Source organism: Apostichopus japonicus, chromosome 17 (assembly GCF_037975245.1).
Source record: "Apostichopus japonicus isolate 1M-3 chromosome 17, ASM3797524v1, whole genome shotgun sequence".
In the NCBI taxonomy this organism is placed as follows: domain Eukaryota; kingdom Metazoa; phylum Echinodermata; class Holothuroidea; order Aspidochirotida; family Stichopodidae; genus Apostichopus; species Apostichopus japonicus.
The window spans coordinates 18,536,898-18,553,085 of NC_092577.1; the positions used below are offsets into that span (position 1 = coordinate 18,536,898).

Below are 16,188 nucleotides of genomic sequence, written 5' to 3' on the forward strand. Positions count from 1 at the left end.
ATATTTATATTACATATATTTATATTACATATATTTATATTATATATATTATATTATATATATTATATTACATATATTACATTATATATATTATATATATTATATATATTATATTATATATATTATATTATATATATATATACATATTATACATATTATACAATATTTTAAAAGTGGATGGAAAAATAATAACAGACACGCGTGATATTGTGGAAGCCTTCAATAAATATTTTATTGAAGTGTGTCAAACTTACCTAGTTAACAACCAGCACAACAACTGTGATACTTTCCCTGAGGTTAGGAAGTACGTAAACGCCAAATTACCACAAGGGGAGACATTTAATATCCCAAGAGTAACTGAACAGTATGTTTTGAAGTATCTGCAGTCGCTTGACCCTAACAAAGCGACCGGTCTCGATGAAATAAGTGCGCATGTATTAAAGATAAGTGCAATTGAAATTACTCCCAGTATTACACGAATAATAAATCAAAGCATTGATACTGATGTATTTCCATGTAACTGGAAGGAAGCTAAGGTTATCCCGAGTTTTAAAACGGAATCCCGCAATGATTTATCGAACTACAGACCGATTGCAATTTTACCAATTCTCTCAAAAATAATTGAAAAACATGTCCACCTAGCCCTCAGTAAGCATTTTAATAAGTTTGACCTTTTACGTAATACACAGTCGGGTTTCAGGGAAAAGCATTCATGCGAAACGGCGCTATTGAAGGTTGTGGATCAGTGGATGGAATCTATTGATAAGGGGTATATTTTGGGAACTGTTTTCTTAGAGCTCAGTAAGGCATTCGATTTGGTAAACCACGAGATTATGGTAACGAAACTACGTATTTATGGTGTATCGAGTAAAGCGATTAATTGGTTCAAATCCTATTTAGTTAATAGAAGTCAATGCACATACTTAAATGGTGTTTTATCGAGTTCAAGACGAATTGCATGTGGTGTACCCCAGGGAAGCATTCTTGGTCCACTTCTGTTCTTAATTTATATTAATGATATCGATCTCACTTTGGAATATTGTTCAGCGGATATGTATGCTGACGACACAACATTTTATGCCAGTGATACATCTACCATTAACTTGAATAACAAATTGCAAAGAGACATGGAAAAGGTTAGTGTCTGGTGTGACTGAAATAAAATGGCAATCAACACCACTAAAACGAAGGTATTATTGATGGGATCTGGTCAGACTGGCTTCATTACCTGACAATGCAAATACTCTTTCTGTGACACTCGGGGGCAAAATTCTCAAGACTGTCAAATATGAAGAACTATTAGGTGTAAAAATTGATAACAATTTATCCTGGCATATTCAGGTTGACAACGTTTGTAAAACAGTCTCAAATCGCCTTGCCTTACTGAGACGCATACAACCATATATTGATTTAAATACGAAAATTATCTTCTATAATGGGTATGTACGACCCATTCTAGATTATTGTAGTATAGTCTTGGGTACGTGTGGAGCAAATGATTTACAAAAGTTGTTACATATGCAAAAAGCAGCGGCGCGTATTATTACGAACTAGGGAAGATATGAAAGCTCGACAGAATTATTTAAAATGCTAAAGTGGCACCCTGTCGATACGCAAATACGTATACGACGATTGATCATGATGTACAAGACCATGAATGGCCTCTCCCCAAATTATCTAACCCAGTTATTCAACTTTACACACGAAATTCATAAATCACAATTTGAGATCCACGACCCAAAGTAACTTATACCTGAAAGATGGTAAAACGGAATATCACAAGCGTAGATTTTCCTTCATAGCTGCCAAAGAATAGAATAGTTTGCCAGCTGAATGCAAGCATGCCAAATCTTTACCTATTTTTAAACGTTTAGTCAATGAATTTTTCAAGTCTTAATCATCTCATTACGCTTTTATGTTCTATACCCATTTTTAGAGTTTTGTGATTTACTGTTGTATATTTGTATGTTTAATAGTCTTACTCTTTGTTTATTGTTTTATAATATTATTCTTTTTATATTGATTGTATTTTAGGGCCTCGGGGAAGATTAGCTTTGGCTAACCGAGTCACCCTTTTAAAGGTTAATAAATAATAAGGTATTTGAAAAAGGGGATTTCCTTCTCGAATACCAAGGAGAAAAACTCACAGTGGAGGAAGGGGAGAGAAGGGAGGAAGCATACGGTTAGTTCTGCAGGGAACTTCCTGTTCTTCTTTGGGAAGCAAAAATGGTAGGTGAATATTTGTTAAACATTGCCATGTAGGTCCTTTATGACTTTAATAATTTTTTTTTTCATGATTGGAGTTCCACATGAACTATGTTGGTTTGTGAATTACTTGTACAGAATGTCCTGTTATGTATAGTAATATAAAAACATGCTCTTCAAGTTTCACCAAGTTGGGGTCAATAATTTACACTAAGCTTTTATTCACTAATAATGTCACCCCCTTGTACAGTCCTGGTTAAATTGACCAGGATTTCTGGTCAACCCTTAACCAGGAATAATGCTGGTTGTATTTCTGGATTCTAGTTTTAATAATGTGGAATGTTGCCAGGATCCTAGTTAATTCATACATGCACAGATATCAAAGGTTGTCAAAGTTATGTTCCATCAAGATCCTTGTTGAATCAGATAATTGAACCATGATCTTTGGCTTCTATTTAGCAAAATTTCTATAAACTAGAATGCTGGTTACATTACTTATTATAACTAGTGTTGCACAGGTTATCTGGGTACCCGCCAGACAGGATACTACCCAGTTCCTAATTTATTCCCCACAACCTATGCATAGTGTGATTTAAAAAAAATGGTTAGGCAGATTTCCCATTGACCTTAGTGTGGTGTTAGACAACCATGAGGTCGAAGATAACAGCAATAACGAAGGTACCCGCACGACACGATTCTACCCGCTTCATAATTCATTCCCCAAAACCTATGCAAAGTGTTCATTTTTTTTTTTTTTTGGCAAACCGATGGTTAGGCAGATATTGCATAGACTTAGTGTGGTGTTAGGCTACTATGTGGTAGAAGATAACAGCAATAATGAAAGTATTCCATGGATATCTTATAACTGCGACACAATTTCAGCTAATAAACAGATGGATAGGCTAGATTACCCAATTGACTTAGTTTGGTGTTAGGCAACCATGTGGTATAATGTAATAGCAATAATGAAAGTATTCCATGGATGTCTTATAACTGTCACAACTTCAGCAAATAAACAGATGGTTAGGCTTATCTAGATTTCTCATTGACTTAGTGTGGTGTTAGGCTACCATGTGGAAGAAATGATTATTTATTCATTCGTTTATTTATAGAAGGATAGGCTGACAAGGAATTTTACGAGATGTTTATGGATTATAGACAGGATAATTGCTGTTATCTTCGAACACATGGTAGCCTAACAACACACTAAGTCAATGGGAAATCAGCCTAACCATCGGTTTGCAATTTTTGTTTTCAAACAATCACACTTTGCCTAGGCCTATGATTCGGGTAATAAATTAGGAACCGGGTAGTATCGCGTCGAACAGGCCCCTTCGTTATTGCTGATTATCTTCTACCACATTGTAACCTAACACCACACTAAGTCAATGGGAAATCTGCCTAACCGTCGGTTTGCCAATTTTTTATTTATTTTTTTTTAAATCACACTTTGCTTAGGATTCGGGTAATAAATTAGGAACCGGGTAGTATCACGTCAGGCGGGTACCCGGATAACCCGTGCAAACACTAGATTATAGACAGATTAACTAAAAATAATAGTCGCAAGTGGCTTTTTACTAATCACGGCTAATGAGAACCCTGGGCCTGCATAAAAGATAGTAGTAGTAACAACTGTTTAAGAGCTAAATTGGATATTAATATGGTCTGATCCAATAGACATGGAGAGAAAGCATAAGCAGCGGCGGCAGTGCGATGTTAATAGTTTTACACCTTATCTTACACCTACGTATTTGAACATGAAAAAATTGTCAGTATAGAATAAAATTCATTTATTAGGATTTTTGGACCCATGTAGATAAGGTCAGCATTTGCAACATTGTTGTGAAAGCAGTATGTTTTAGACCTGGGTGCAAAATCTTCAAATCTCTTGTGTAGGATGGATGCAAATTTGAGGGGGTGGGGAAGGGGGTGGGAAAATCCCCAAGTAAACACACTTACAACTAGGCCCATGCAAAATCCTAAAAAACAATATTTTCAATAAACATCTTTGTTTCTTCTCAAATAAACAACTATTAAAGAATTAAAAATTTCTTCCAATCCTACAGATGATTGTTATTGTTTGAAACAAATAAATCAAACAATCAACTGCAAGTTGGCATGCTTGGGTACAGAGCTAACCATATTGTTCAAATGGGACTACTTTTAAGTTACATTCCCTTTGTGTAGGTATAGTGAACTTTGTGCTATAGGATATGATATGTGTGCGCTCAAATATAACGTTATACTTGTGTTACACACGTTTAGACAAGTGGTCATGGTACAAGTTTAAAATTGAATTATTACTAAGAATATTGCATAATATTGATATTTTTTGTTTTAATCACACAATGTTATGAGTTGAGACAACAGCTTACACCTCTGATACTGAAACAGATTTTCATCTCAAAGCTGGACAGTAATGTTAAATATAGTGCACTGTTGACTATAGTGTCCTAATCTTTATTTCTTTTCTTGGTAACAGGATTAGACCTAGTCATTGATTTAGCAAGGTTGAATAAATCACTTGGCAGCATTGCAATTTTTGGCTGCAAAAACATGATTTTCGGTTCCTTGCTTTAGCAATTTAGGAACCTATGTAGTCAGGTTTGCGTGTGTGTCTGTGTGAGCATCTGTGACACTTGCTTGGGTACGCTCTATCTCAATAAGGGAAAGTTGGATTGAGACCAAACTTAGACTATAGATCCACCATATGGAGAAAGTGTGCCCTATTGTTTTTTGTGCCCACAAAGGTCAGTTATGGTCCAAAAAATGAAAATATAACTGCAATAACTCCCATTGCCAATGTGTGACTAGGTTGATATTTTGGGACAAGTTGTGACCTGGTTTCGGGAACATTTTTAAACTTAACGGTTATGTGATCTGAGGTCACCAAAGGTCAATCAATGTTAAAAAACAAGTATATTTGCGATAACTTGAGAAAGAATTGTCTGTTAGGGTTGTGAGTTGTTTCAATGTAATCCAATTGTCGACCCGCATCTGGGTGATCCTTGACCTCAATTTGACCTCTGGTGACCTGTAGGTGTTCTGGGGATTTTACAGTTTCGATGCTATTTTCAGATGTCAAAGGTACCTTCTGATTATAAATGTCAATAGGTTGACCCTGTGTGACCTTCATGTGCGAAGTTATATAGGGTGAAAGTTTTTCGGTCAGAGTAAAGATGGCTGTACAGACATTTTGTGTTTTTTTTGGGGGGGAATCAGGAAATCAAACTACATCTGAAACCAAGGTCAAAAGGTGAAAGGTCACATTAGAAAAAATGTGCTTATTTGGGGAGGAAACGGGCGAAAAAGAAAATGTTTGGTTTTGATGCTAGATTTGGATATCAAAGGTACCTTCCGATCAAAAATGTCATGGGGTTCACACCCAGGTGAGCTTTGTGTGTGAAGTTATATTCATGACTGAGGTGAAAGTTCATTTTCAGACATTTATTGCAATAACTCCCAGTGCCAAAGTGTGACACGGTTGATATTTTGGGACAAGTTGCGAATGGTATAGTGAAATATTTTCAAACCTTACGGTCATGTGATCCGAGGTCAACAAAGGTCAATTAATGATAAAAAACTAGTATTTTTGCGATAACTTCAGAACGAATTGTCTGTTAGGGTTGGGAGTTTCTTCAATACAATCCAATTGTCGACCCTCATCTGGGTAACCCATCAATTTGACCTCTGGTGACCTTTCAATGTTTTTGGGATTTTGAAACTTTCAATGCTATTTTCAGATGTTAAAGGTACCTTCTGATCATAAATGTCAATAGGTTGACCCCCGTGTGACGTTCGTTATACAAGGTGAAAGTTACTCTTCAGACATTTTATGCAATAACTCCCAGTGCCAAGGTGTGACACGGTTGATATTTTGGGACAAGTTGCAAATGGTAAAGGGGTATATTTTCAAACTTAACGGTCATTTGGTTCGAGGTCACCAAAGGTCAATTAATGTTTAAAAGTAGTATTTTGGGGGGAGAAAATGGGCAAAGAAAAAAATGTTTGAATTTTTATAGTTTTCATGGTATATTCACGTCTCACCAATCAAAAATGTCAATGGGTTGACACCAGGTGACCTTTGTGTGTGAAGTTATATGAGGTCAAAGTTAATTTTCAAATATTTAGTGCAATACTGTAACTCCCATTGCCAAGGTGTGACACGGTTGATATTTTGGGACAAGTTGCAAATGGTAAAGGGGAATATTTAAAACTTAATGGTCATGTGATCCGAGGTCACCAAAGGTCAATTAACTTATAAATATATAGTATTTCTGGGGGAGAAAATGGGCAAATAAAAAACGTTTGAATTTTTACAGTTTTGATGCTCTAGTTAGGTCTCACCGATCAAAAATGTCAATAAGTTGACCCCCCGGGTGACCTTTGTGTGTGAAGTTATGTATGTATACAAGTTCAAAGTTAATTTTGAAACATATAATGCAATTAACTCCCAATGCAAAGTTAGTGGATGGGGTGGTAGAACATTTTCAAACTTAACGGTCATGTGATTTGAGTTCACCAATGTTATCATATCTGTTGACCCGCTTGTAGGTGACCTTATATTTCTTACATTTTCGACGCCATATTCAGATCTCAAAAGTGCCTTCCGATCAAAAATACTTTATGGGTACAAGTAGGACCACAACAACTTGGGCTACTTGAGCCCAATCTTCCTTGATAATATTATGTGTATTTCCCTATGCAAGGAACCACAGTGCACTTGGGCTCTTGTTAATAAAACAAAATGTGCAGAAGAATCTCAAAGGTCAGGCTGAGACTAGATTACCTGCTTTATTTTAATACTGCATTTTTCATAGACTTAACTTGTGCTGGTCTCCAACTAGTGCTCTGTTCTATATTCTCCAAATTTAAACCCATATGTTGTACTAAAACATAACATATTATTGAAGCTACAACCACATGTGTCACACAATCTATTAATAGATCCTTAAGTGATGCAGAAAACTCCAAGGAAGATAATTTTCTTTCGATGACCATACCTTATTCTCTTTAACTGTTGATAGCCTGTTTGATTTTAGCCAAATGAATTATTGTTGTATGTGTGTGTATAAATACTGTAGCACCTGAATGTAAACATGATTAATCAAAAGTACAGCCCTGAACTTCAATCTTTGTTTTGTACATCCCATTGGTGAGTAAAAGACCCTGAAGAAATTGATGCAAAGGGTCAAAGGTTATGTCAGGGCGTCAGCATATGTTTAAGTTTTAAACCTTGTAACAAGAAAATTGAAATGAAGTACAGAACAGCTAGGAAGGCATGTCCTTGGGATGCTATCCTTTTAGTGACTGGGTATGGATGTACACTTCGGAGAGCATGTAATCATGCCATTATTACTTAAATTTTAAATGGTCAAGTCATGTACCTTACATTGTACTATAATCATGATAAATACTGTACCACCTGCCAAATTTTACATTGTCGCTGAGTAACGATCTGAACATTACCTACCTGGCTTCACACACGTTTTTATCGTATGAATATATTTTTTTCATGATATATATCTACCTGTACAATAAAATATATACCGTAAGCTTAAATTGGTTAACAAAATTGGGCATGTGGGACAAATTTGAAAATTTTGTAGGAAGGTTGACCTTCTGGTGGAATTGCCCAACTGAAGAAACCTATCAAATTTGATGTAGGTCAATAGAAGTCAAATCTGAAAACCTTGTAAGTGCACTTTAACTCAATAGGTACATCTTGGGTGAATATCATGGTTGGTATATTGATCCCCTTGGTGAGTATGGACTTCAAAATCAGCACTTGGCTTTAATTGTTCTAACCTTTCTAATTTTGAAACTGAAATAGTCCAATCTAGGGTATATAAAAGGCGGCTCTACATCTTTAAAAAGAAGTTTCATTTAAGTTTTATTATTTTTTTCCTTTGTACCTAGTGAAGGATCCCTCCCCCTGTTCCTCCGCATTATTAATACTTATCAAACACATACACATTAAAATAAATAAATGTATGTTGTGATATTAAGCACTAAATTTAATAAGTTGTTGTTTTCTTTACAACAAATTCAGTTGATTATCAACAAATAGCCCACCTTTCTGAATCATCATTAATACTTTTAGGATACAATGAAGAAAATTTAAGGAAATAACTTGAAATGAATCGAAACATTTTCACAGGTCACAATCACTTCAAAAGATTCATGTAGGCAAATTTTGAAGATGTTCTATATTAAGGAACTGAAGGGATAATCATAATATTATGAATGTTAGTGCTAGATTCTATTTTATATGGAGATAAAATTTGTTGTATCCACAGATAGAGTACCTATTAATCATAATTTATACTGTTAGACTGCCATGAAGAAAAAATAAATAAGGATAACAAATAGAGGATAATATTGATAACATGTAACATATGTTACAAAATTCTGAAGCAAGCACGCACAATAGTGACATTGGACTATGATTTTACAGATCCCAATTAATTATCCAGAGAACTTAAAAAACTTAACACTACCTTTCAACCAGAATGAAAACATTTCATGGTTCCTTGCTGCTGTTCATTAGTTCCATTCATAGGGAAATTTCTAACAAAGCCCTAATACAACAACAGTAATTTATGCTCACAAACTTTTGTTGCCAAAGTAATGTTAAGCCCTGATATCAATTGCAACACACATCAGTGTGTGAAGACTATCTACCATTATCATCATACCAAGTTTGACGAAATTCCCATTAGTAATAGTAGCCAAGTAATTGCAATTTGGAGTATTTCACGTTTGACCCCATGACCTCATTAATATTCATGATATGAGCACCAAAATCAACAGGGTTAATCTACTTACTATTGGCCACCCACTCACCAAGTATGGTAATGATTGGTCATTCTCTTGTTGAGTTATTGTGCATACAAACTTTTCATAACGAAATAATGCTAGGCCCCCCCCCCTTATAAACATGCATGATATCAATTGCAACACACATCAGTGTGTGGAGACTATCTACCAATATCATCATACCAAGTTTGACGAAACTCCAATAAATAGTAGCCAAGTTATTGCAACTTGGGAGTTTTTCACGTTTGACCCGTGACCTCATTAATATTTTTTAACTTTGACCTCGTATAACTTCGCACACGAAGGTCACACGGGGGTCAACCTATTGACATTTATGATCAGAAGGTACCTTTGACATTTTTGGTGACCTCGGATCACATGACCGTTAAATTTGAAAATATTCCCCTATACCATTTGCAACTTGTCCCAAAATATCAACCGTGTCACACCTTGGAACTGAGAGTTATTGCATTAAATGTCTGAAAATTAACTTTGACCTCGTATAACTCCGCACACGAAGGTCACACGGGGGTCAACCCATTGACATTTTTGATCAGAAGGTACCTTTGACATCTGAAAATAGCATCGAAACTGTAAAAATCCCCAAAACATGAAAAGGTCACCAGAAGTCAAATTGAGGTCAAGGGTCACCCAGATGCGGGTCGACAATTGGATTACATTGAAGCAACTCCCAACCCTAACGGACAATTCGTTCTCAAGTTATCGCAAAAATACTAGTTTTTTATCATTAATTGACCTTTGGTGACCTCGGATCACATGACCGTTAAGTTTGAGAATATTCCCCTATACCATTTGCAACTTGTCCCAAAATATCAACCGTGTCACACCTTGGAACTGATAGTTATTGCATTAAATGTCTGAAAATTAACTTTGACCTCGTATAACTCCGCACACGAAGATCACACGGGGGTCAACCCATTGACATTTTTGATCAGAAGGTACCTTTGACATCTGAAAATAGCATCGAAACTGTAAAAATCCCCAAAACATGAAAAGGTCACCAGAGGTCAAATTGAGGTCAAGGGTCACCCAGATGCGGGTCGACAATTGGATTACATTGAAGCAACTCCCAACCCTAACGGACCAATTCGTTCTCAAGTTATCGCAAAAATACTAGTTTTTTATCATTAATTGACCTTTGGTGACCTCGGATCACATGACCGTTAAATTTGAAAATATTCCCCTATACCATTTGCAACTTGTCCCTAAATATCAACCGTGTCACACCTTGGAACTGGGAATTATTGCACTAAATGTCTGAAAATTTACTTTGACCTCATATAACTTCACACACAAAGGTCACCTGGGGTAAACCTATTGACATTTTTGATTGTTGAGACGTGAATATAGCATCAAAACTGTAAGAATTCAAACATTTTTTTCTTTGCCCATTTTCTCACCGAAAATACTAGTTTTTTAACATTAATTGACCTTTGATGACCTCGGATCACATGACCGTTAAGTTTGAAAATATTCCTCTATACCATTTGCAACTTGTCCCAAAATATCAACCTTGTTACACCTTGGCCCTGGGAGTTATTGCATTAAATGTCTGAAAATTAACTTTGACCTTGTATAACTTTACACACAAAGGTCACCCGGGTGTCAACCCATTGACATTTTTGATCGGAAGGTACCTTTGATATCCAAATCTAGCATCAAAACCAAACATTTTCTTTTTCGCCCGTTTTCTCCCAAACTAAGCACATTTTTTCTAATGTGACCTTTGACCTTTTGACCTTGGTTTCAAATGTAGTTTGCTCTGCTGATTCCAAAAATCAACACGATAAGTCTGTACAGCCATCCTAACTCTGACCGAAAACTTTGACCCCATATAAGTTCGCACACAAAGGTCACACGGGGGTCAACCTATCGATATTTATGATCGGAAGGTACCTTTGACATCTGAAAATAGCATCGAAACTGTAAAAATCCCCAAAACATGAAAAGGTCACCAGAGGTCAAATTGAGGTCAAGGGTCACCCAGATGTGGGTCGACAATTGGATTACACTGAAGCAACTCCCAACCCTAACGGACAATTCGTTCTCAAGTTATCGCAAAAATACTAGTTTTTTAACATTAATTGACCTTTGGTGACCTCAGATCACATGACCGTTAAGTTTCAAAATATTGCCCTAACCAGTTCACAAGTTGTCCCAAAATATCAACCTTGTCGCACATTGGCACTGGGAGTTATTGCAGTTTTAGTATTTTGGGTTTTTGGACCATAACTGACCTTTGGTGACCTTTGTGGGCACCAAAAACAATAGGGTTCATCTACTCACTATGGGCCACCCACCCACCAAGTTTGATCATGATCAGTCAATCCCTTGTTGAGTTATCGTGCATACAAGCTTAAGCGTCACACACACACACACACACACACACACACACACGCCAACCTGAATACATAGGTTCCTTTGCTTTCAGCAAGGAACCAATTAAGTATATACTGTATAAAATGCTAAGATTTTGTTTAAAGGGGTTTCCATGGTTCATGTACAAATTGTCTTTCAGAGATTATCTTCTGGACATAAATTTGCTTTCATTGCAGTATTGATGCAACTTATTCCCAAAGCAAAGGAAGGATGGTTAATGATGAAATCAAGAGGAGAGCAAACTCTGTAATGAAAGCACTTAGTGTCAATGGAGACACCAGACTCTGTCTCTTTGCCCAACACAAGATACACATAAGGGATGAACTAAGGTACGATTATGGTACTACAGATTTACCCTGGAGGAACAAAACTTCGGAGGACAGCGTATTTAAAGATGTGTCTACTTGTGAGAAAATGCCTCATTTAATGGACCCTCACAACAGAAATAGAAAAACAAGAGAAGAATCAACTGAACTCTGGGATATTGGAGAAGCCGAAGAAGGTTCAACTAGTGCCATTGAAACTTCCACAATGGCTGGTAAACATGATGATTTGAACTGTTCAGTGTCAATGAAAAAGTCTGATTCATTAGCTCTTACTGGACATCTGGATAACAGCTTAAGTGTGGATGTGAACAAAAAATGTGTCCTGGGCCTTGAAGACACAGATCAGACCTGTGTTAAGAGCACCAGTGAAGTACTAAACTTACCAACAACAGAAAGAGGGAGCAAAGCAGACAGAAGCAATGTCATAACAGCTGCCACAATGAATGACATACAGGATGGTATGCAAGATAATTTCAGCTGTTTATCATCAAGGAAACAACCTGATTCATCAGGTCTTGAAATACAATTACAGGAAAGTTTGACAGTTGGACACAAAACTGAACAACATATTATTGATAAGAAAAGTGACAACACAAAGCATCCACAGATTAGCCAGCTTGATTCATTTCAAAATGACCAACACACAGAGTGACAGTTGGGACTCTGATAGCTCTAATTTCCATTATCCCACTTATCAAATGAGTGGAAGTGACTCCGGAGAGAGTGATTCTGATAATTCTCAGAGAAGCACAGAGATCCCTGTTTCCCAAGAAGGCAAGGATTCACTTCAGTGTGAGGCTACTGTCTCTTCCAAAATCAGCATATGACAGACCAAAAAGGCCATGTCCGTTTTGCGGGATATTCCAGACTAAGCTTTCCAGGCACATTAAATTGAAGCACAATGATCTCAAAGAGGTCACTGATGCTCTAAATGCCCCTAAACAAGATAGATTGGCATCATTTGTTAGTTTCAAGAAACAAGGCATTTTTGAAGAAAATAAGAAACAAGCACATGAAACAGAGCCAGTTTATCAACAGGAGCGTAAAACCACAAAGTATTCTACTAAAATTGTCATGTGCGGAAATTGCAATGGCTTTTACCAATCAAGATTCCTGAGCAGACACAAAAAGTTGTGCTTAGAATCATGTGAGCCATCGGTAAATGTACCATTGTCCCTTTTGTGAAGCTTTGATGAGAAATATGTCAGATGGTTTTTTAAAAGAAGTCTTATACAAACTTAGAAATGATGAAATTGGAAGTATTTGCAAGAGAGATCCTTTCATTATCATCATTGGTAAGAGACTTTGGATGAAAAGCAGACTCAAAATGGACAAACAGGGAGAGGTCAGAAAATCTGTCATGACGTCAATGCGTCGACTGGGGGCACTCTATCGAGTATCAGCAACAGGGTCCCCTTACAACTAAAGAAGGAACTGCCGCAGACATGTTCTCCCGCATAAATTTCAAGTACCTTGAGCAAGCCATTCAAGCGTACACTCTTAATGGAGAGGGCACCAGCATTGACGATCTTAAGCATGGTTTGAAGACAGGCCTCTACTATCTGATGAAGAGGAGTTGCAAAATTCTCAAAGGAACCTATCTTACGGAGGATGAAGATAAGAAGGCAGAAGCAATAGACAAATTTGTGGAAGTTTTTGAGTTAAACCATGATTCATTGTTTGGAGATGCTTCCTATGCCATGATCAAAATTAGGAATGAAAAACTCAGAAAACCTGAGACACTGCCTTTGGAAGAAGACGTCAGTAAGGTGAGGGATTACACTGTGTCACGGATGGGAACAATCATGGAAGACTCATATGTTGTATGGGACACTCACCTGTATGTAGAGTTGAGAGACTTACTTGTTTGCAGACTCACGCTATTTAATGCAAGAAGAGGGGGCGAACCTAGCCGTTTGCGACTTGCAGAATGGAAAGACGCTGAAAATAATGCTTGAATCACTACAGAGGAAATTGACAAACTTGACAACCCTCTGGATAAGTTGCTTGCAAAAGATTTGAAAGTAGCATATCAGACTGGCAAAGGTAACCGGCACCTTGTGCAGGTATTGATGCCACAAGATACCCTCATGCCGCTTAAGAAGTTGGCAGATGAAGACAAGATCCATGGCAGGTATTGCAAAACAAAACCCGTATCTCTTTGCCAGCACACAGAATTCTGACTATCACGTGTCTGGATGGCATGCTGTACATAGAGTATGTGACAAGTTAGAATTCACCAGAGGTAACCTTCTAACTGCTACCAAGAACAGACACAGACTATCTACCATGTATGCCTCAATGGAAGTTCCTGAAGCTGGAAGGCGTTTCTTCTACAGCCACATGGGTCATTCCAAAGAAATGAACCAAGATATTTACCAAGCTCCATTAGCACTAATGGAAGTCATCAAAGTTGGACGCTCTCTCAACGAGATAGATGGTGAGTAAAATTGTTATTATTCTTTCTATGCAATCCAAAAACACAATATCAATAATCAGTGATTATATCATGGTACTTGAAATTCATCGTTTCTTTTTACAGTACTGTTATACCCAAGATGAGTTATACCCAAATACTAAAGTGAGTCTCCCATATTGTCTTTTTGAATTATTAGGAGCCTCGGGTTCAGGTGCAGGTGGTCTGACCAGTGAAGCTGAAAAAACATCAAACAGTAGCAGCAGAAGACAATCCAAAGGGCGGCCTAACTCATGTGAGTAGTTTGTATGTGAGACTGAGTGCAGTATAAATAGATGTTTAAATCTCTGATTAATGACAAATATTGCATATTGCCTTTTCCAATCCAGTGACTCCCAAGATGGGGAAGTGATAATTATGATTTAATTCTTGTATACATTTGTACAATACCAATGACAGGAAACAGCTGTAGTTTGATACTACACTCCACATAAGGTTGTTGAACAGAGGATCAGAAACCACTAAGTCTCATCCAGCTTCTCCTTCTAACCCTACCCATCCCTGTCCTCTTGTATGTTTCTCCTCCAGCCCTTCTGCCAACAACTTCCTTTAAGGCTAATATAAGAGATAATTAGAGTTCTTTCAAATTCCTAATTACACACAGAAATTGTGATGATCAAAATAAATTTTAAGTTTCTATTCATTTCATATTCATTATATTCTCTAATGTAAGAGGAGACATAGATATGTTACTCTTTGAAAGCATTAAGTTTCTTTTCACTTTTCTTCCACCAACCTCCCATGCCCAACACACCATAATCACACACCATAATCATAATTCTAAACTAAATATAACTGTGTATGATGGTATATAAAATATGATGCAATGTGTCATTGCAGTTGCTACATAACAGGTATGGATAATGCATAATGTATACTACCTACCATTATGTCTGTTAAAAGACACAACTTTGATACTAAAAAAATTAGCATGACATTGTATTAATGTCCACTTGTCTAGCTACCACTGATAAATGAAGCTTATCATCATATTCCTTGTCTCTGTTAGTCATTTCAGATGCATCTGATGAGGACAGAAGCTGTAAATCAGGACCTGAGAGTAGTAAGAGATCCACACCTGGTAAGTGAATGAGGTCTAAGTAACTGCATATATATATATATATATATATATATAGGTAGGGCATGTAGTGGGCTATTTAGAAGACTTGAAGGCACATTTATAATGAAGCTGATAGTTCGGAATCGTTACAACTGGGTTTAGTGATAGCTACTCTACAAATTATGTATGGATGATTTACAAATCTAGTGATACTGTCCACTTAATGTTACTACCTGCAAGAGGACACATATATATTACTCTTTTGTAGGCATTTATTTTCATTTTCATTTCTTGCAATCCCCAACCCCACCCCCTACCACTCCCTCCCTCTCACCATTTGCCCTTCCCAGTGACAAACTAACAGGGAAAGGGATAATTTTAACTTAATGCTAGTTTTGTATGTTAGATGATATGATTCCTTACCAATTGGTTTAGTGATAGCTTATTCCTATATGATAAGTATATGGATGATATACATGTAGATTCATGTAATCTCACCCTCTATAAGAGGACACATGGATATATTATTCTTTGAAGACATTAAGTTTCATTGATGAGGACAGAAGCTGTAAATCAGGACCTAAGAGTAGTAAGAGATCCACACCTGGTAAGTGAATGAGGTGTCCATACATACTGTTCCTATACTGTTGGAATTTCAAGAACGACGCAGGTGGAATAGTGGCGAATGATACGATAGACTTGGGGTGTGTGGCGAGTACGCTATGTTTGAAACGTTCTAACTCGTTGAAAAGCTCATGCGATGTTACGCGATATGGTTTGAGGGCGCGCTTTCCCCTGGAGTCCCAGAGCCGTATATAGAGAGAGTTTGGCCAACTGGCGAATTGTGACGTCACACGCAAACCATGGGCATCAAAATAGGTCCAGATGTCGTTACCAGTTGC

At 37.0% G+C, this 16,188-nt stretch overlaps 2 protein-coding genes across 5 annotated transcripts in view; one reads left to right on the forward strand and one right to left on the reverse strand.

The window, feature by feature from the left end:
* The window catches only part of LOC139984786 (uncharacterized), a 35,593-nt gene that overhangs the window by 12,625 nt on the left and 6,780 nt on the right, over window positions 1-16,188 (reverse strand). The gene's annotated exons all lie outside the window — the stretch shown is intronic.
* Window positions 8,517-15,321, forward strand: LOC139984785 (uncharacterized). The gene is made up of 3 exons (XM_071998826.1): window positions 8,517-14,190; window positions 14,366-14,461; window positions 15,236-15,321. The coding sequence occupies exons 1-3, from the start codon at window positions 13,863-13,865 to the stop codon at window positions 15,313-15,315; spliced, it is 504 nt and encodes a 167-aa protein (XP_071854927.1). The 5' UTR covers window positions 8,517-13,862; the 3' UTR covers window positions 15,316-15,321.